This window comes from Opisthocomus hoazin, chromosome 4, assembly GCF_030867145.1.
Source record: "Opisthocomus hoazin isolate bOpiHoa1 chromosome 4, bOpiHoa1.hap1, whole genome shotgun sequence".
NCBI classification, from domain to species: Eukaryota; Metazoa; Chordata; class Aves; order Opisthocomiformes; family Opisthocomidae; genus Opisthocomus; species Opisthocomus hoazin.
The window spans coordinates 7,425,890-7,446,399 of NC_134417.1; the positions used below are offsets into that span (position 1 = coordinate 7,425,890).

The following is a 20,510-nucleotide window of genomic DNA, read 5'->3' on the forward strand; positions in this document are numbered from 1 at the left end:
CCAATCTCTCCACTCCTTGTTCCGAGTGCAGGCCCAGAGCCTCAACGGGAGGGTGTGGGGAAAACTGTCTTAGCATTGGTGGGTATAATGCAGTCACGTTCCCTCCATTAACAGGCCATGTGCCATCTTCAGAACAGCATGGACAACTACTTAAACTTTAAATTTAATGATAAGTTTGTTTTTCTGAGCTGTGCTTTGTGTCTGCCTTAATCTACACTGTGCTGCTTCAAATTGAGTTAAAAATCATCAGGTTTTATGCATGTGCTAGTTCTCCTGTATGTATCTGTTTCAGATGTACTTAATATTCATCAGGTAGTTGTTGTCAATGTTTCTTATTAGTCCTCTTAATTTTGCTCTTGCAATTTATGTCAGGCAGTTTTGTTCTTTAATCTGGGTTTTCACTGCTGAAATGATATAGTGACTTATTCAATCCAACGTGTCTTGTTATTTGACTGTGAAGTTTTTTGGAAAAATTTATTGTGTATTCTTCGGCTTGTGTTATCTTCTGTGATTAATAAGGTTTCTTAAGCTGTACTGATTTTGAGGATTTTAATGCCTGCAGGCAGTTTTTTATTGTTTTGGGTTTGTGGGTTTCTTTGTTTTTTGTTTTTGTGGTTGTTTTTTCTTTTCCAGGAACAGAGATTACTCTTCTTGAAGTTACTTAGCTTTTAAATTGTCAAAGCTCACTCACTGAGAGAAAAGCAGTCCTTGCGCATACTAAATGGCATTGTGGTTTATTTGTTAATGAGGTGGGATCTGAGTTGTTTGTATTTAAAAGACTGAGGCTTTTGTGGACTTGCTGCAGTGAAGTATGAAGTTGTGGAAAGTGGAAGTGATCTCTGTGATTTTTGTGAGATGGTTAGATTAAAAGAACTGGAAACCCTAGGTACATGGTGTAATTTAGGGTTTACCAACTGTGCACGTTAATACTGGATGAAGACAAGAAGTATGATTGACCATCTTCCTCTAAGCTGGTTTACAGCAATTGTTCTAAAGACATCAATAATTCTCCTATCTGGAGAACAGTGTTCTAAATTTCTGAGATTAATGACTGCGTCTGTCGTTACAGGTTTCCCCAGCAGAAAACTGTCGGGCTCTACTGTTGTGTTGGGGTTTGCGGCTAGCAAATCCATGGCAGCTTTCTGTGCTCTGGTGTTTACAAGGACAAACAAGCAAGCTGGCTTGGCTTCTGTAAGCAGTGGTATATGGTGTTGAGATCACTTCCCCGAGTGGGTCAGGTCGTGGACAGAAAACAGTTGGGATTAGATGTGAAACAGAAAGGTGCTAATTTAATGCAGTAGTTAAAATACTGATTTGAATTTGTAAGGCTTTTCATCTTACAAGGACACTGATGTAGGGAAGTGCCATATGTCTGTGGATGGTGTTTGATGATATGAACATATGAAACAGTTTGCGTCCTGTGCCTTTGCAGAGGCTATGGCTGAGCTGTAGACAAGGTGGGTTTTCCTCTCTTTTAGGTGATAGCCCTTTGAGAGAAAGAGATTACTCTGTGGGTCCCAGGTGTGCAGACACAGATACTGCTGAGAAGTGCAGAAGGGAGCTCTGTTGAGAGGTGACAGAAAGATGCTCTTACCAGTGAACAGATGTACAGAGTTTTTTGCAGCCCAGAAAGTTGCTGACTTGGTGTTCTGAAGCCAGGGGAGCAATGCTTGTAAAGATGTAGTGGGCAGAGAAAAGGCGTGCTTTTAAGTCCTTTTATGTCTTTGTTTTTACCTATGTATTTTGTAACCTCTATTTCAATAGCTGTATGTTCTAATACAAGTTGTGCCCTAATAAAAGTTGACTTGAATTTCAAAAGCCATTCTGAGTATTTTGAGATGCTGTCTAAGGAGAGCTGTAAGGAAAAGAGGCACTTGTAGTTCTAGACAACTATGTGCTCCTATCATTTGGTCTTTTAAATGGAGGGAAAAAAAAATTTTATCTAGTATAGTAGAAACCAACTGTGCACACTTTCTCTTCATATTCATTCGAGAAGCGAGAGCTTAGTAGCAAGAGTATGTGAATTCCTTAAAGACTAAGCGCAGGGGAGCATGTGTGCTTCAGCAGCAGAGAGCCCTTGTCAAAGTTGTAAAGTGTTAGCACCAGATTGCTAGATAGGAGCAACAGTTGAGCTGTCTTGCACTCTACTGTATGGGGTGTATTTTTGTATCATTCTCAGCTGCTGTAGATTAAAAGATCACTGAAGCCAGAGGATTTGCCGTCCATGTTCCTGAGAAAATATTTTTTGCCATGTTTTTTTCTGCTATGTTGAACACTTAGAATAGTTGGCCTTTATGTTTGTGTTGAGTTCGCATGTGAAATCTGCCAAGTGTCTTTTTTTCAGGCGTGATGTAATCACTGCTGCACAGCTTCCCACTCCAGTATCTGTGAGAGCCAAAAAATGTACAGGATAAAAAGTAAAAAAAAAAAAGTCACCTCCCATAGGCAAATTATGGCAGTAGCATTTAGTGTATTGTGTCCTGCAGCTACCTTTGCATGTTGAGCTTTATTTTAAGACCATGCGATGGAAATGGGAAGAATTGCCAACAATTTCTGAACACAGCTGATAAAAGCAGTTTTGAAAGTCTGTTCCAGGACAATTTGGCTGGATTAGTTCATTTACCAGTTGCTGAGTTCTGTAGACAGAAGCAGGACAGATCTTTAAGATCTTGCCATAGTGCTCATGAATCTTGTTAGTTAAGTAACAATGTCTGGATCTACTGTATTTATAAAAAATCATGCTTTCAAACCATAAAAAACTCTTTACTTTGTATACTTAAGCTTTGTTTCGTGTCCCTCAGGACACTGGTTTGATGTAGTAAAAGTCATCTCACAGCCTGATGAGATGTGGCAGCTATGCAGATACACTGAGAGGAATTACTTCATTTATAGCATCATGGTGCAGTTTATGTAATGCTTCTCATTTGTGAATCCTAACAAGCCTGTGGTAGGCAAGGGACCAACATAATTGCTTTATCATAAGCAGTGGTGGGGCTTTGTTTGCATCTTGTCGCTAAATAACCTGGAGCATGAGCAATGTCTGACAGGAGTAATGTGTTCATAGGGCAGGAAATCTGTCTGCTTGTCTACATGTCTAGTAGGAACCTCCCCCATCCCCTTCAAATCCACTGGAGAACCAAGCAGTGAGGGTAATGAGTGACAAGCTGGTAAGGAAAAGCGTTATTATGCATATATATTTAACTTAAAGGAGTGCATTTAATTGATGGAAATGTAAATCTTTTCAATGTTAAACAATGTAGAGTTTCAATGTAGTAGAAAAATGGAATAAAATGTAGAGAGTAATTTTTCACTTTGGGAGGAGAAGTGGAAAATGACTGTCTTCTCCAGAACTTAAAAAAGGCTCGGACTTGCAGTGAGCACTGTTGTGTTATTGCTGTCAAGCTGAAAATCCTGGAAGCTTTTTAAGCAGTGCCATGTATGCCCTTCTGCATTGTCAATTGAAAAACAATTGTGGGGAGGAACCCCTAAAACTACAAAGCTCTTTTCAGAGCCACATCTGGACTCAATAAATGCAAGCACCCATTGTATAATTTAATGTGTCTGATTTAAATTTGGTTTCAAAAATGTAACACTACAGGGCCTGCCATGTTGTGCCTTGGTGCAAAAAACTATTTTCTTAACATATTTATTTTGCTTGTGCAAGTCAGATTGGGACTCTGTAAAAATCAGCAAAGCGTGCAACTAATGCACCTGGAAATAAGAAACTTGTTCTCAGAAATCCTGGCATGAGTTGTTTAAAGCTGGTAGAGCTGCCATCCATGGTGGTCATGTGTAGTTGTTCTATTGATTTTTGAACACAAATACACAGACAAGGCAATCTGGCCTTTTCCTGGAGTCTGATAAGAAATAAGGCCCTTGGTCAATACCTGGTAGTTATGGCTCTGTGGGCAGAAGGCTACTTTTGGCAATTGTGCCAAGATGAGGAAAAGCTTTAAAGAAGTTCCCAACTTGTGATCCAGAAAATTGGCAAATAGGTGTTGACCCACTCCTGGGAAGGGGTTAGGGGATTTGGCAGTTTCTGTCCAAGTCTCTGAAAAACAGGTAAGAAAAGCAGGTAATTCGGAGTGGTCCGTAGGGAGATTTGCATCTACAGCGGAAAGCTTTCGGGATCTGAAAACCAAGAAGGCTGAAAACTCAACTAGCATTAGACTGAAGAATGAACTTCTGGTTGCATTTCATGAAGTAAAATTATGTCAGTATTGATTAGTAAAGTTAAGATGCACTTAAAAGTTGCAGCTACCACCATATTATGATTGTTTGGGCATAAAAGTTGCAGCTACCACCATATTATGATTGTTTGGGCAGAAAGAAGGAACTGTATTGTGAAAGCTCCTGCTGGTATGGACTTCCGTTTTGTTCAACTAAAATGTAGCTTATCTTGTACTTGAACTTGTGCATGGCAGGAGACCATTATGAAGTCTTTTTTTTTTTTTTCTTATAGCCTAGTACAAATGAGACTTTCTGAAAAAAATGCACATTAAAAACCTAAACACTTCAGTGCTCACACTCGTTCCACTTCAATCAGCTCTGACTTCCACTGGTTTAGCTGAGGTACATCTGCAACCTCCTAGCCTTCCTGAGGTTCCATTTTCTGTCAGTAAACCTGTGATATACAGGATGCTTCTGAAAACTTATCTTTCCCACACTTTAAACAGAGAAACAGCATTTTTATTTACTTAAATAATTAAAAGTTGCTCAGACTTGCCCTGTAGCACAGAGAAGTTATTGCAAAAAAAAGTTAATCAAAGCTTAAGGATCTAGGAAAAAAACAAAGGAAAATCAAAAGCTTTAGGTAGCATGTCTTTAAATTTCTTTATTCCAGTAGGTATGTCCATCTCAGCCTTGGCCAGGTGATTCTCCTCGAGTTACAAATGAAAATGTAGCAGGCAAACCAAAAAAAGCATTTGTTTTATTTTCACTGTGAGCTGAATGCTAGCAAGTTGCTATAGCTGTTGGTCTGGTTAGTTGTATTGTCTGCTGCAATTTCTCCTCTAATGATGTCTTTGACAGTCTTTAAAAGATAGCTGAAGCCTCTTTACTTTTAAGTATTTTTTGACCGCAAATGTGGCTTGGGCTGATGTTTTCTGGTGGTCAACTTGATGATGATAACTTAATGCTGATGTTGAGCAGTGTTAGCACAGTACTAACGCGCTTGCTCCGCAGGCAGTGCAGACTCATGCAGCTGCCGTCTAGGCGTTGCCGCTCCTGGGGTGCATGCTGTGCCTCCGTAGTGAGCCTGTGGATCAGTTTTCAAGGATCAGCTGGTTGGTTTTCGAGAATCACCTCCTCCAAGCTCAGGAGCAATGCATCCCGACCAAGAGGAAGTCAGGTAGAAATGCCAGGAGGCCTACATGTATGAACAAGGAGCTCCTGGCCAAACTCAAGCAGAAAAAGGAGGCCTGCAGAGGATGGAAACAAGGACAGGTAGCTTGGGAGGAATACAGAGAAATTGTCCGAGTAGCCAGGGAGCAAGTTAGGAAAGCTAAAGCCCTGACAGAATTAAATCTGGCCAGGGATGTCAAAGGGAACAAGAAAGCCTTCTATAGGTATGTGAGTGATAAAAGGAAGATGAGGGAAAATGTGGGCCCTCTCCAGAAGCAAGCTGGAGACCTGGTTACCTGGGATGTGGAGAAAGCTGAGGTGCTGAAAGACTTTTTTGCCTCAGTCTTCAACAGCAGGTGCTCTAGCCACAGCGCCCAAGTTGCAGAAGGCAAAGGCGGGGACTGGGAGAGTAAAGAACCACCCGCTGTAGGAGAAGACCAGGTTCGAGATGCCTAAGGAACCTGAAGGTGCACAAGTCCATGGGGCCTGATGAGATGCACCCACAGGTCCTGAGGGAACTGGCTGAAAAAGTTGCCAAACCACTCTCCATCATGTTTGATCATTTGGTCGTGGCAGTCTGGGGAGGTCCCCACTGACTGGAGAAGGGGCAACATCACCCCCATTTTTAAAAAGGGAAAAAAGGAAGACCCGGGGAACTACAGGCCAGTCAGCCTCACCTCTGTGCCTGGCAAGATGATGGAGCAGATCCTCCTCAAAACAATGCTAAGGCACATGGATAACAAGGAGGTGATTTGGGACAGCAGACATGGCCTCACCAAGGGCAAATCATCCCTGATCAACTTGGCATCCTTCTATGATGGGGTTACAACATTGGTGGACAAAGGACGGGCAACTGACATCATCTGTCTGGACTGCTGCAAGGCATTTGACACTATCCTGCATGATGTCCTTGTCTCTAAATTGGAAGGACATGGAGTTGACAGGTGGACCACTTGTTGGATAAGGAACTGGCTCGATGGATGCACACAAAGAGTTACAGTCAATGGCTCAATATCCAGGTGGAGGCCAGTGAAGAGTGGTGTGCCTCAGGGGTCGGTACTGGGGCCGGTGCTGTTTAATATCTTTGTTGGCAACATGGACAGTGGGACTGAGTGCACCCTCAGCAGCTTTTCCGACGACACCAAGCTGTGTGGTGTGGTTGACACGCTGGAGGGATGGGATGCCATTCAGAGGGACCTTGACAGGCTGGAGAGGTGGGCCTGCGTGAACTGCATGAAGTTCAACAAGGCCAAGTGCACATGGGTCAGGGTAATCCCAAACACAAGTACAGGCTGGGCAGAGAGTGGCTCGAGAGCAGCCCTGAGGAGAAGGGCTTGGGGGTACTGGTGGATGAGAAGCTCAACGTGAGCCGGCAATGTGCACTCGTGCAGGCCAGAAAGCCAACCGTATCCTGGGCTGCATCAAGAGAAGCATGGCCAGCAGGTCGAGGGAGGTCCTTCTGCCCCTTCACTCTGCTCTCGTGAGGCCCCCCTGGAGTATTGCATCCAGCTCTGGAGCCCCCAACACAGGAAGGACATGGATGTTTTGGAGTGGGTCCAGAGGAGGGCCACGCAGATCATCAGAGGGCTGGAGTACCCCTCCTATGAGGACAGGCTGAGGGAGTTGGGGGCTGTTCAGCCTGGAGAAGAGAAGGCTGTGGGGTGACCTTATAGCAGCCTTCCAGTACCTGAAGGGGGCCTACAGGAAGAGTGGAGAGGGACTTTTCACAAGAATGTGTAGTGATAGGACAAGGGGGAATGGCTGTAAACTAAAAGAAGGCAGATTTAGATTAGATATTAGATATTAGGAGGAAGTTCTTCACCATGAGGGTGGTGAAACACTGGCACAGGTTGCCCAGAGAAGCTGTGGCTGCCCCCTCCCTGGCCAGGTTGGATGGAGCTCTGAGCAACCTGGTTTAGTGGAAGATGTCCCTGCTCGTGGCAGGGGCATTGGAACCAGGTGATCTTTAAGGTCCCTTCCAACTCTTACCATTCTATGATTCTATGATCACTGTGTCAAAATGGGAAAAAATCCCCTAACTCCATGAATGTAATCAATTTCTCTTGACAGGTTAATGTTTATATGTAAGAATTCAAAATATGATGTTCTGTTCCACAAGTCTGCTGCAGCATTCCTCATTGTCTTCAAAAGGAAATGATATGTTTGCTGTAGGAAGGAAGTCATCTATGTTTACCTGATAGGACCAGCAGGACTATTCTAGTGGGCTTTAACTTCTGGTGTCAAAATATGCTGTAATGAAGGCTATTGCAGAGATCTGTGGTTCTGCAGTATGAAATCCATGTATTCAAGGCTGCCATAGCAAGCACTTTTCAGCACTTTTGATTAGAAGCACTGACTTGAAAAGAACATTTATTCAATGACATCTGCTACTTGGTTATTACTTATTAATACTTTTCAGAGTAAGTTTAAAGTCTGTATTAGAAGTTGAAACATAAGGTCCTAGCAATAGGATTGTGCTGCAAGTCAACAGACTCCTTGAAAATTCTCTAAATTATTATGATTTCTCTTACAGAAGGAAGAGCAGCAGCAGGAATCCAGAAACTGATTGTATGTTGAATAGGTATATATGTCTGGGCATGTCTCGATCCATAACTCATGGTTAGTGCTGAATGTTAGCAAATTCTTGGGAATTCTCTTGGAGGAAGAGATCAGTAGTCTCTGTTCACTGTTTGCTCCTATTTGACTGCTCAGTGAATGCCATGAGGCTGGAAATTGCTGCCTACTTCTGTAATGAGGTTGATGAATTTATATTTTTGGGTCATCTGTTTTCAGACCTTTGGTCTGATAACATTTCCAAGTGTGTAAGAAGGGAAGTGCTTACCTCTGCTGACCAGCTACAGTTGCAGTCTGAAAGCTGTACCTGTGTGACCTTGAAACCCATGCTATTGCTAGGTTGAAGTATTGTGGAGAAATTACACTCCACAGAACCTTCTTTCCTCTGAAAATTTAAGACAAACTTATGTAAAGGTTTAGTAGCTTCATTTATATTTTATATAAATACAAAGTTTGAAGCTTGGAAGCTTATGTTCACAGGCTTAGAAAGCCTTTTGAAAGATTTTTATGGTTGTTTTTCTTAATAGTACTTGATAGTTTGGCCAGTGTGAGCCTAGTAAGCTTTTTTGTGTAATTACTCAGCATGCAAGTACAGCACATTAGTGATTGTGGTATTGTGCATTATGGGTGAAGGCCCTCACTGTTAATACAGATGCTACCTTTGAGACTTGCAAAGCTTTTATTTAGCTGTACAAAAGAATAAAATGAGAAAGGTTGATTGTGTGTCACACAGGCATATTTGAACTTCACTGATGTCTAAATATGCATTTGTAATCCCAAGCAGAGCTCCAAAAGCGACCCTCGGGATGTGCTCCTTGGGCGTGGGCGCAGGGTGGCAGGGATCAAGTCCAGGCTGGCAGGATGCTGGAGCTCCTGCAGCGCTGTGCCTGGGCTGCTGGCTTCCAAACGGACAGCATCCTCCTTCACTGTTGCACTATGTCTCTTCAGCCCATATGTACCTTATCTGCCTTCTCCAGATTGTTTTTCTTGCTGCGCACATCTTCACCTTTTTCCCCCATCTCATTTGTACTGAAGCATTCCTGCCTCTTTGTGGTTGTTCTTCCCCTAGACTACTCCTTTTCTAGTTTCCATTTTTTTCAGAGTGCAACTAGAAGAGAAGTCTAAATTCATCATCAGAATTTTAGAAGCCATAGTGTCCTTCTCTGTGCCTTGTTAGGAGCAGAAAGGGGAGGGAGGTGGAAGAGGGATAAATAACTTTTTGTGCTGTCTGACATGCGCATTTGCTTTTCTTCACCCATTAACATAAGGTTACCTACAGTGTTTGTTTTTTTTTTCATTTCTGCTGTGTGTGGCTTCATTTCCATGTGACTGTTTTAAATAGTATGTTTGCATGGGGCTGAAAGAACCTTCTGTTTTATAAAAGTTGAAAACTTCATGTCTCTGTTTAGTCAGAAAATTGAGACTAACATGGCTACTTGTGCTGCTACTTCTCAGACTTATTAGGGCTACAAGGGAAAACAGAAACGGAAAATGGTTTTGTTGCCTACCTTTCTCGTTTTAGGTAAATGTTAATGATTTTTTTTTCATGGATAAATCTTTTTCTTCTTGGTAAACAGTGGTGATATCTTTTATTTTTCAAGCTGAAACTAGGACTGCAGAAGCGAGAGAAACTGGTAATGGAGTGATTTAGTGTTTAATTTTGTGTTTCTTCTACATGAACTGCACTTTGCTTTGTGTTTTTCTGCTGTATTGAATTCTGTCAGACTCATGTCAGTTTTGTAGCCCTAATTCATATCAGACTGGCTCCCTGCTTGGGCTTCTGAACACAATAGTTGATTTGGTAAACTTGACATTCTTCCATTGGGGATTAGTTGCTATGTAGTAATTGTTACAATCATTATACTGAAAGTGCTTCAGAATGATTGTTTCTCTTGCTAAGAAATGACTTGTCTCATATTTGTCTTTTTTGGTATATTTTGTGGCATTCAGTGATGGGGGAGGCATGGAAGTCAGACAAGTTAGCTTCTTGCTCTTTACATAGGTCATATTTAATGTACACTGAGAATAAAACCATGCGTCATAATATTTCAGATGCCATTGATTTTGTTCATAAGGATAGTTCTTAGTCAAACTGTTAATTTTAAAATTTGGTCTTCAGGCTCTGTGGTTTGATTAAAATAAAAATTACTGGAGTCTTGTTTGATTAAACTTAGTATCAGAGTTTGGCTTTTATTTCCTCTGAGTTTTGTCAACTTAAAAAAATCATATCTCACTTTAGAGCTGCAAAAATTCTTGAAGGAGTGATTCTACAGCAGTATTTAGCTATTCTGCCATGTGGTCAGTGCCCCTCTGTCTCTTGCAGGACTGCGCTTGCTGTTGGGCTGTATAATCTGGTCTTACTTTTGTCTGATGCTGGCCCATGTGTTTAGTTTTGTGTTTCAAACAATTTTAACTTGGTGGTACACCGAGCAGAGTTGCATTGAGGTGTCTTTCATTTCATTGTTTCTGTAAGCCACCTACTTGTTTCCTAGATAGAATTTTTTCAAAATTAATATGTCAAAGTAGTTTCGATGTAGCTTCTTTAGTTTTAAAAATAAGCTTACGAATATTGGGAAAGAAAAAATATTTTATTTCCTTTTTTGTTGTCAAACTACCTCTATAATAATATGTATGTATTCTTTATAGTTTGTGTTGGCAAAGTTTTCATTTAGATCACCAAATATGTTTTAAGACATATATGATTAACTGCCCTGACTGTGGGAAGTGCACATCAAAATCATCTCTTTCATTTCTGTTTTATGTTGTTGTATTCCTGTCATAGTAAAACATGAGCTTTGAAAAGCACAGCAGTGTAAAAATCCTGTTCAAAAAATCACTGAATCAAAGATTGAAGTATGACTATACACACATTGGCAGACTTTTGGGCCAAGTGCATGTTACTGTGAACTAATAGGACAAGTCATATAAAATAATGCTAAGCTATAAAAAGTCATGTGAAAGCTGCATAATAGAATTCTGATCTTATAATGATTTACAGCTGAAAGAGCAGAACAGAGTTTGGAAAAAAGATTAATTTCAACTCCATATGAGGGACTTGTTTTTTTTTTTTTTACTTCCTTTTCTCCACTGAACTGTGTCAGTCCTATATTACTTGGAGGTTCGCTGGTTACATATGGGCCAGCAAACCCACTTGGGGAGACAATGGTGGGATTGACACTGCAGAGGAGGACTTTCAGTAATTAAATACTTAAATACAGAGAGACAGTCAGCTCTTCAAAGAGCTTTAAATAACTGCTCAAAGTGGTGTAAGGGGTACCAAAATGGAAGAGCAATTTGAGCCTTCCATACAGTAGGGAGCTGGAGAGGGTGAGCCATGTAAAGGACTTGGCAGCTAGGAAGCAGCGTAAATGAAGACAGCCATTATCAGAAACATCATAAATGCGGGAAGCACTAAGAATGTCCAGGGAGTGGCAGAAGATGAAAAAACAGCTGAGAGACAATGGACTTTAGCCATCAATATGGCAAATACCTCTGCCATTGTTTGGCCCAGACAGAAGTATGAAGAGGGGCTGCATTACTTGGGGTCCAAAGCATTGAAACTGCAGGATTGTTCCAGCTTGTGAGGAGCTTCAGCCTTGTTGGCTGGGCTCTTTAGGGTCACTGTGCTGATGAGGCTGAGCAAACAGAAGGCAGCTTTCCAACTGGAATTCATCTCTCCTTGGTCTTGTAACACCTGCCCCCACCCCTCTGAAATACTTGCTATTTTTTGTGTTCATTCAGTGGAAATTTCCAGCAGACTGCCTAGACTGATGCGACTGCTGCCCAGATCGTGGTTTTTTTTTTCTTTTTCTCTTTAACGTACTTAAGTAGAAGACCTGAGTATTTGCATAGGTAGTTTGGTTATGACAGTGCTTATTTAAATGACTGGAGTGTTTTGACCTTCTTGATAATTTTCTTTGTCAAACCTACAAACAATTTGAATCATTCAAGTCAAATCATAGAATGGTTTGTGTTGGAAAGGACCTTTTAAATATAACCTAGTCCAATTCCCCTGCCATGGGCAGGGATATTTTTCACTACATCAGGTTGCTCAAATATGATCAGAAATCCAGACAACATGGTTATGTCCCAGGTGGGTTCAATGTTAGAAGCTCCTTTAGCCAGTCCCTATCTGAGATACTTGGACGTGGACAGGGTGGTAGTAGTTTGGTAGGGAAATTTTGCATTCCTCCTTCTTCCCTGGTATAAGCCAAGCTTATTCACTATACAGTAAAGGCAATATTTAGCAGCTATTACTAAGTGATTACTAAATGTAGTTAGCAGGAGCATTTAGAATAGGACAGTTTTCAATAAGCTTTTTAAAAAAAATTAATGACCTGAACCATTGTTATACCTAATCCAAGTCCATTTCCAGACCACAAAATAGTCTGTAGTTGCACCCATAACTGCTGTGTTGAATTGAGAGTCTCCTTTAAGGGTGTTCTGTCAGTGGCTTTTTAAACTTCAAACATGTAATCTGGTAATCCTGTAGGTGCTATTTTTAATGTTCAGGTTTATTTTTAATATTTGAAATAGAGTAGATTCTTCTCTTTAATATTTAGTGCTTTTCCTTATTCTTAAATTTGTCTGGCAGTGTTAAAGTATTTCTTCAACTAGTTTGATTAGAAATGAGACTTGCTATCTCCAAGGAAAATATTTGGCCCCATGAATTGTAGGCACTTGATCTTAATAAGATAATGTATACCTCTGCTGACTGCTGTAGTTAATAGTCTCAGTGCAAAAATGTGATCTGTTCAGGTTTTTTCTAGTTAAAACTGATTTAGATAAAAAAATAGGTTCCTTATTTTGCTTTTAAATCTCCCAACCAAATTTTAGCACCAGAGTTCATAGCTGTTGCTATTGGGGCATGGGTTCCCCTATCTTCTGAAACAGTCATGGGTCAAAGCTGAATTGAGTTGTATTACCTCCGTGAGTACTTAAGCCAACTCTGTGTGCTTTTGTGACATTAAGTGAGCAGTAGCAATGTTGTGGGTTGCTCTAGAGACAGTAGTTAACAGAAAGCTGAAAGTTGTTGCTCCTAACCTTTTCTGGCTAGGAAACTTGACCAATATAATGTAACTGCTGTAATTACCCATTTATACTCGTTAGGCAACTACTGTCTTCTAATGCTGTTTATTTGCAGAGGCCGGTAGCTGTTGTAACACATTCTTAGGTTTGGGGTTTATATACCAAACACAAATGTGCTGCAAGCCCCCTTTGAGCCAGTTATCAACCTCTGATAGATATTGCCAAGGCTCTGTGTTACTGCTGGAGTTTCTTGGTAAGTGGTTTGCAGTATCTCACAATGATGGGAGCCTTCGTGTGGAAGGATCTGAAAGGATCATCTGAACAATTCTTTTAGTCATATGATTTAGTTTTAGGTGGTCCTGCGAGGAGCAGGGGATTGGACTCTATGATCATTATGGGTCCCTTCCAACTGGAGATATTTCATGATTCTAAAAAATGAATCTGATAAATAAGTGTTGGAATCGCAGCTGAGCCCTGCAGTTTAGATGGCCAAAGTCAAAATTACAGTTTAATATTCTTGCCAAGCACAGTCCTGTGGGCAGTTGTATGCAAAACTTGAAGCAGCTTAAGGAAAAATTTAAAGTCAGTGCACTTTGTGAGTATTAGCTGTGTCAACAGCACTAGTAAGGGTATGGAAAATGCTTGAATTGTGGTTTTGGCAGGCAAAGAGAAACCACATTAAAATATGTAAAGTAGTGTATTGTAGTGTAAGAATGAAGAGTCTGTGTTACATAAAGGGCTGCATGCTCTTAAAATCTTTGTGTGTTTCACTTCAGTTTGCTTCTTCATTGATTTTCTTTGTGTTCACAAACACATTTGTCCTCTACTGGGGACAAATTTACTTCTAAAATTAGGATTGGGAATCAAGATGCAACTGAAGACCTAGAAGAATTAGTAAAATTCTGCTTTGAAATTGTCTCATCTTTATTTCTTTTTTCCTTTCACCACAGAAGACTATTAGGGGAAAAAACATGAACACTTTCACTCTGTATTTTCACCTCTAAATCTGCCACTGTTCAAATACCAGTAAATACTAGTAGAAAAAACAAATGTGGGTATTCATTATTATGTGTGTAGTCTTGTAAGACTCCTAAATTAGCTAGTGCTTTCACATCCAGACAAGGTAAAGAGACATTGTCAATACAACTCTGGCCTTAAATTCAGATATGTCTCAGCATGCGTCTACATCTCAGAAGACTAGTGGTGGTATTTCTGGTAATTTCCCTGCTGTGCATGAATGTTAATTGCATTTTGTTTTATTTAACATTTTTTGTGGTAGTTTCAGTTACATTTCAACAAATATATTTTGTGTGCATTTTCTTTAGATAGGTCAGACTATTTAAGCCTGGCAAGGTAGACATTTTAGGGCAGGGATTAGTAAGGAAAACGATGGAAAATCGAGTCCCTTCAATCTTGACTACTTTGTGTTCCCAATGGTTTGTAGTACCATCATCATAACTGTGCTGTGTCTTTTGCTGATGTTCTTCAGTGTCAGTTTTCAAGTTAAAATGATGACAGACAGCTGGTCTGTTATGGCCGTTTTCTTCCTATTCATGCTCTTAGAGCTTCCTGAGAGACTTACAGGAAAAGCAGCTTCAAAAGATTGCGAAAGACAGAGTTGTTCCAGATGTGGATGTGTTTCTGCAGTCTTAGCTAGGTATTGACTTTGCTGAAGAGCTTTGTGGGCTTGCCTTCTTCATTATATAAATCATGAAAAATTCACAACAAAGATCTATACTGTAGAGTGGCATCCTTTCATAGAAACCTTAGCCTTTGTGCATATTTACTTCAAAACAAACAAACAAACAAACAAAAAAAAAGCCAGTCCTATATGTCCTTAAACCCTCCTAAAGGCATATGGTGTATGTTTTGTATCTTTCAGTGCATTTAATCCCAGTCAACCCCATCAGGGAAGATGGGCTGAATCCTAAGAGCCGAAAGAGAATAATGCCTGGTTTGCTGACCGAGCCTCCTGCAATAGATCCTGTTTATGAAGCTCGTGTGTACTGCAATATTCCCACCATTGCTGAACGCAGCGTGGAAGGTGAGCTTTGTGAACGCAAACCGCAGTTTAGTTGCTTGTTTCTACGTGCTGTCGTTGGAAACAATACCTTTGTGTGTTGTCAGTTCCTTGGTGCTTAGAGAAGGTACAGCAAATGCTAGCTGGTTGCTGAATTATGTTAAATCATTCAAAATATATGCGGTTCTTCCTTCGTTCCCTTTGTATCCTCTCTGTTGCCTTGATTTTTGGAAGAGGTTCTGTTTCCAGTCAGTGGACAACTGGAGGTCTAAAATTGAAAGGCATAGGAGTGATATAGATATTTAATATTTGAATTGTAATTCTTATTACAGGTGAGCTGGATTGCAAATTATTATTAACATCTGAAAGACAGTTGACTTGGCATTCTGGAAAAAAAACCCCAGAAGTAATTAATTTTGGAACACCAAACCATTAGACATAGTCAGCTAGAAGGCACATTTGCATTCTTGACCCTATAGCAGCTGTAGCAGCAAGTTAGTCTGAATGAACTCCCTTATTAGCATACCCCACTAATACATGTAAAATAAATTGCAAACTAGTATGTCAAAAAGCTCCAAATTAAGCATGCTGCAAAAATAAGTCATTATGATAGGGGTCTGGAAGAGAGGTGTCATAAAGGTATGGCAACCTTACTGTGTTGGCAGAGTTCAGTGCTTGAATAATGTCTTGTATGGTGGTTGTACTTTAGATGTACTATGGAGAATGTGATAAACACCTGAGTCTTGTATAATTTGTCTTGCAATTTAAAGTGAAATCTTTCTTGGGATGGTAAGTTATCACTTCTTATGGAGGTATTCTTTCATTGCAATACCAAAGCTATCAAGCTAATTATACCTGCTTTTTTTCTTAAAAAAACATGTTCAGGGGAAAAATTTAGGTAACATTTACTTAATATTTTAAGCTTTTTTTTTTTTCCCCTCCCCTCTCCTTTGCTTTAGGTCATGCACCTCATTATTTTAAGCTAGTATCAGTTCAAGTGTTGATTCGACATGGTGACAGGTATCCACTATATGCCATTCCCAAGACAAAGAGACCTGACATTGACTGTATGTTGCTGCCTAGCAGGTAAAATTCTTGACTTCTATCATTACTAAGTGCGTGTTTTACTTGATAATTATTTTGTTCCTCTACAGGAAACAATTTGTGCAGCTTGAAGTACATCGTGACTTCTGATCTTTGTGTATTGTCATGGATTAAAACTCCCCCTTGTATCAGTGGTGTACAATATTTCCTTTGAAACAGGAACAATTACCTGCTACCAGTTTGGACCAGAAGAAATTCTTGCCATTTCTTTAAAAAGCAAAAGCTATTTAATTGAATATTTACGTTAGCATTCCTCTTAGGTAAGCTTCTACACATTTTCAAAATGTAAGTGCGGTGTTTGAGAAAGTCCATTTCAGCTAAGAGTGCTTCCTTTTGTGTGAATACCAAAAGGTCTGTTTGTCACTACCATAATAATATTAATATTTGTGTCTTATTATTTTTTACTTTTACTTTTCAGAAATACAGGCTATCGGGAGTTCCCTTAAATTAATGATTTGTGTCAAAGTTCAGGAAAAAAGATAGGTGTTACACATTTAACTATTAAAATACAAGTTAAACAGAAGTTGCACAGTTTGCTGCTTGAAAATTACTCTTTTCCTGTAGTTACCACTTGCTGTTTAGAAACTGTCAGACATAAGTTATTTATGTCTGACTGCCAGTAAAACATCATTTGCCTTTATGTTTCAGTATAGCGTGCTTGTCTAACATCATGTCTTTGTAACTTGCTGATGCTGGCCTTCATACCTGAACCAGTTTGTGCTGTAGATATGGTCAGCATTGCTTCTCTTCCTTGTAGAACAACCTTGCTTTCTTGTTTAGAGTTTACTCATTGATCAAGAATTATAGTGTAGAGCAGTAGAAATAAACAATGATGATATAAATCGCCAACCTTTGTCCTAGCTTGCTTGATTACATGTGGTTTTTTCTCCTTTTAAGTAGGATCTGTGGTATTATTTACAACAAATGCGTGTTTATTGTTTTGATTAATTCATGGGCCGTGTTCCTTAAAATTTTAGTAGCTTCCTGTCATCAGTAACATTTATGATGTTATCTTTTATTCGTGAAATGCTCTGTCCTTTCAGCTTTTCCTCAGTGGGCTTTTAAGAAAAGACTCTCTCTGAAGCAGAAGATGAATTATGGTACATTTTTAGGTTTGTGATGATGTGATGAGCTAGTCTACAGCAGTTCCATTTAAAAAAATAACTGATTTTCATATCTGGTCATGTGTCAGTTTCTGGCTCAAGTATATTAAAAACGAAGCACAGTAGTAATATTGCACAGTAGGAATGTTGCTAGAGTGTGCTGAAGTGACATGAAAGAATACCTGAAACTAATTATTAAGTGTAGCTTCATCTCATACTTGTAAAGATGATGGGAAGCGTTAATAAAGAGACTTGCTAACTAGATGCACATGGTAGTGGACACAAAGGCTGGCAGAAAACGATCAGCAAATTGGATCTTTCTCTGAAAAAAAGCTGAAATACATTTCTTTTCAGGTATCAGGCTGCATAAAAGAAATTGCCCTTGTTATTAGTAGATGTCCTGAAATTTGCAAGGCTTGCAATGCTGTCTTCAGGTGTAGTCAGGGTTGTAATGCTCTTCTGGCATGAGTAACAGAAAAGTAACCATTATTGCTGAATCAAGCTACTGTTATGGTGGTTGGGGTAACCCTACAGACGTTTGAAACCATCATCAGTTTTAGCCCATCTGTGTATCCACCTGTTCATAGGAAACAGATTTAGAAGCTCCAGAGTTATATTCAGACTACCTTATCTATCTGCCTACATGTTGTATGAAGTTCTAAACAGAGGAAAGTTAACATTTTTCTTCCTCTCAACAGAGGAAAAATACAATATTCCACATAGATGTATTTTTGTCTACAATATTGTATTGGGTTTGCTTGGCAAGGTTTTGGTAGCGGAGGGGCTACAGGGCTGGCTTCTGTGAGAAGCTGCAGGAAGCTTCACACGTGTCCAACAGAGCCAGTGCCAGCCAGCCCCAAGACGGACCTGACACTGGCCAAGTCCGAGCCCATCAGGGATGGTGGTAGTGCCTCTGGGGTAAGAGACTTAAGAAGGGGAGAAAGTTGCTGCGTAACAGCAATTTGCAGCCAGAGAGGGGAGTGAGACTGTGAGAGAAACAGCTCTGCAGACACCAGGGTTAGTGCAGGAGAGGAGGAGGTGGTCCAGATGCCAGCGCAGAGGTTCCCCTGCAGCCCGTGGAGCAGACCATGGTGAGGCAGGCTGTGCCCCTGCAGCCCATGGAGGCCCACAGAGGAGCAGATCCCCACCCACAGCCTGTGGAGGACCCCACGCTGGAGCAGGGGGAAGCCTGAAGGAGGCTGTGACCCCGTGGGGACCCGCGCTGGAGCAGGCTCCTGGCAGGACCTGTGGGCCCTTGGGGAGAGGAGCGCAGGCTGGAGGAGGTTTGCTGGCGGGGCTTGTGACCCTGTGGTGAGCCCGTGCTGGAGCAGGCTGTGCCTGAAGGACTGCACCCACGCTGGAGCAGTGCATGAGGAACTGCAGCCTGTGGGAAGGACTCATGTTGGAGTTCGTGGAGGACTGTCTCCCGTGAGAGGGACCCCACGCTGGAGCAGGGGCAGAGTGTGAGGGGGAAGGAGCAGCAGAGACAACATGCGATGAACTGACCACAGCCCCCATTCCCCATCCCGCTGTGCCACTTTGGGGGAGGAGGGAGATAAAATCAAGAGTGAAGTTGAACCCTGTAAGGAGGGAGGCGTGGGGGGAAGGTGTTTTAAGTTTTAGTTTTATTTCTCATTACCCTACTCTGATTTGATTGGTAAATTAAATTAATTTTCCCTAAGTTGAGTCTGTTTTGCCTGTGACAGTAACTGGTGAGTGATCTCTCCCTGTCCTTATCTTGACCCGTGAGCCTTTTGGTATATTTTATCTCTGCTGTCCAGTTGAGGAGGGACAGTGAGAGAGTGGCTGTGGTGTGTACTTGGCATCCAGGCAGGGTCAACCCACCATAAATGTATGTATACATATTTAAGACTAAAATGGGAAGAAAAATAGACTTAAGGAATCTGCTTCTGCTTTTTGTAACTATCATGGTATTGGAATTTAGAAGATTCAAACAGCTGATTTCACCTTTTTTAGAGTATGTATATGTACTTACGTATTTCTTAGCTGCTTGGTACAAGTATCAAAATCAGAAATTAAGCAAAACCATATCCTCCTTTTTTGAAAGGAAACTACTCTTTTGGAATGCCTGTCTACGGATACAAACCAAAATATCTGATTTTCTGACTACACTGAAAAAGTTTTGTAAGCAATAGTGATCTGGGACCTTTTATGTAGTGCAGGTTTTTTAAAAAAAAACAACTCTGCTATCATATTGGCTGCTTCTTTTCTTTATTCATACTTCAACTTCCACCAAAATTCCTGTTATGTCAAGAAGTGCCATTCAGTGACCGTATCTAACATCCTCCAAGAGAAGTTTGAACTCCGAGAGATGCCGAACTCCAGCAATGTTCTGTGTCTGCTGCAAGCTGACTGGCTTTCTGAAATGAAATATGCAGCACTGAGATTGCAGAAGGGAGACCGACCTCCAGATATCTCTGCCACAGACTTGAGTGGGCAATTAATTTCTCTTACAAGATGAAAAATGAATCATTTGCTAATAGCTATGATAACATTTTTAATGACCTGCATTTAAGGGGTGAGATTATTTTCACCATGAAATACTAAGTAAAGAAATATGATCCAGATTCCTTTTAGAGTTCTTAGAGGCTCTGATCTTCTGATCTTGTTCAATGTCTGTCATGTTAGAATGTATGTGAGAAAACTTTTACAAGTTACCATCTTTGCAATAGTGACAAAGTTGGATGAGTAGCTGTATTTCTCAGTATTGCAGGGCCACACAACACCTCGGTTTTGTATTTGTCAGAGAAACTTTTATAGCTATTTCCACTTCAGTTTCAGGTAAGGAATACAACACGGAGGCCTTAGAGTCAGGAAAACTATCCATAAAAGGCAAGCAAGTAGTGCAGCTTTGGCCATTGCCAACAGAATGACCAAGTCAAGCAGTTAAGAGGGCATAGTGTCAGGATATGAGGAAGCCAGCCGTGTAGATGTCCTTAACTGTTACTATTTATGAAGCATTATAACATTAATGTGTTAATGTGATGATGATATATCCACTACTGTTCACAACCACTAAAAATGAGCGGAGAACCAAAAAGACGTTGTGTCCTTGAGAATAAAGTTTATGTAAAATAGAATCTCCTGGCTGACTGTGAAAGGGCAGGAGAAAGATTAAAGGAGTCGGCTCTGTACCATTCTGTCCAGATGCATTAAAGCTGACCTTTCTCAACAAAGCTAGAATTGTTACTGTTTCTTCCATAGTTTTGAATAGAATGTTTATTACTTTAAGATCAGGAAGCTATTTGCCACATTTGGCTGTTAGGCTTATATTCCTTTGTGATGTAAATTTGGTGCTCAGTTGTCAATGTATATAT

At 40.6% G+C, this 20,510-nt stretch overlaps 1 protein-coding gene across 1 annotated transcript in view; it reads left to right on the forward strand.

The window, feature by feature from the left end:
* PXYLP1 (2-phosphoxylose phosphatase 1) overlaps nucleotides 1–20,510 on the forward strand; it is a 62,508-nt gene that overhangs the window by 28,641 nt on the left and 13,357 nt on the right. Inside the window, exons 3-4 of the mRNA XM_075417299.1 lie at nucleotides 14,828–14,989; nucleotides 15,925–16,051. Coding sequence (XP_075273414.1) covers nucleotides 14,828–14,989; nucleotides 15,925–16,051 — 289 coding nt within the window. The remainder of the gene's footprint in view (nucleotides 1–14,827; nucleotides 14,990–15,924; nucleotides 16,052–20,510) is intronic.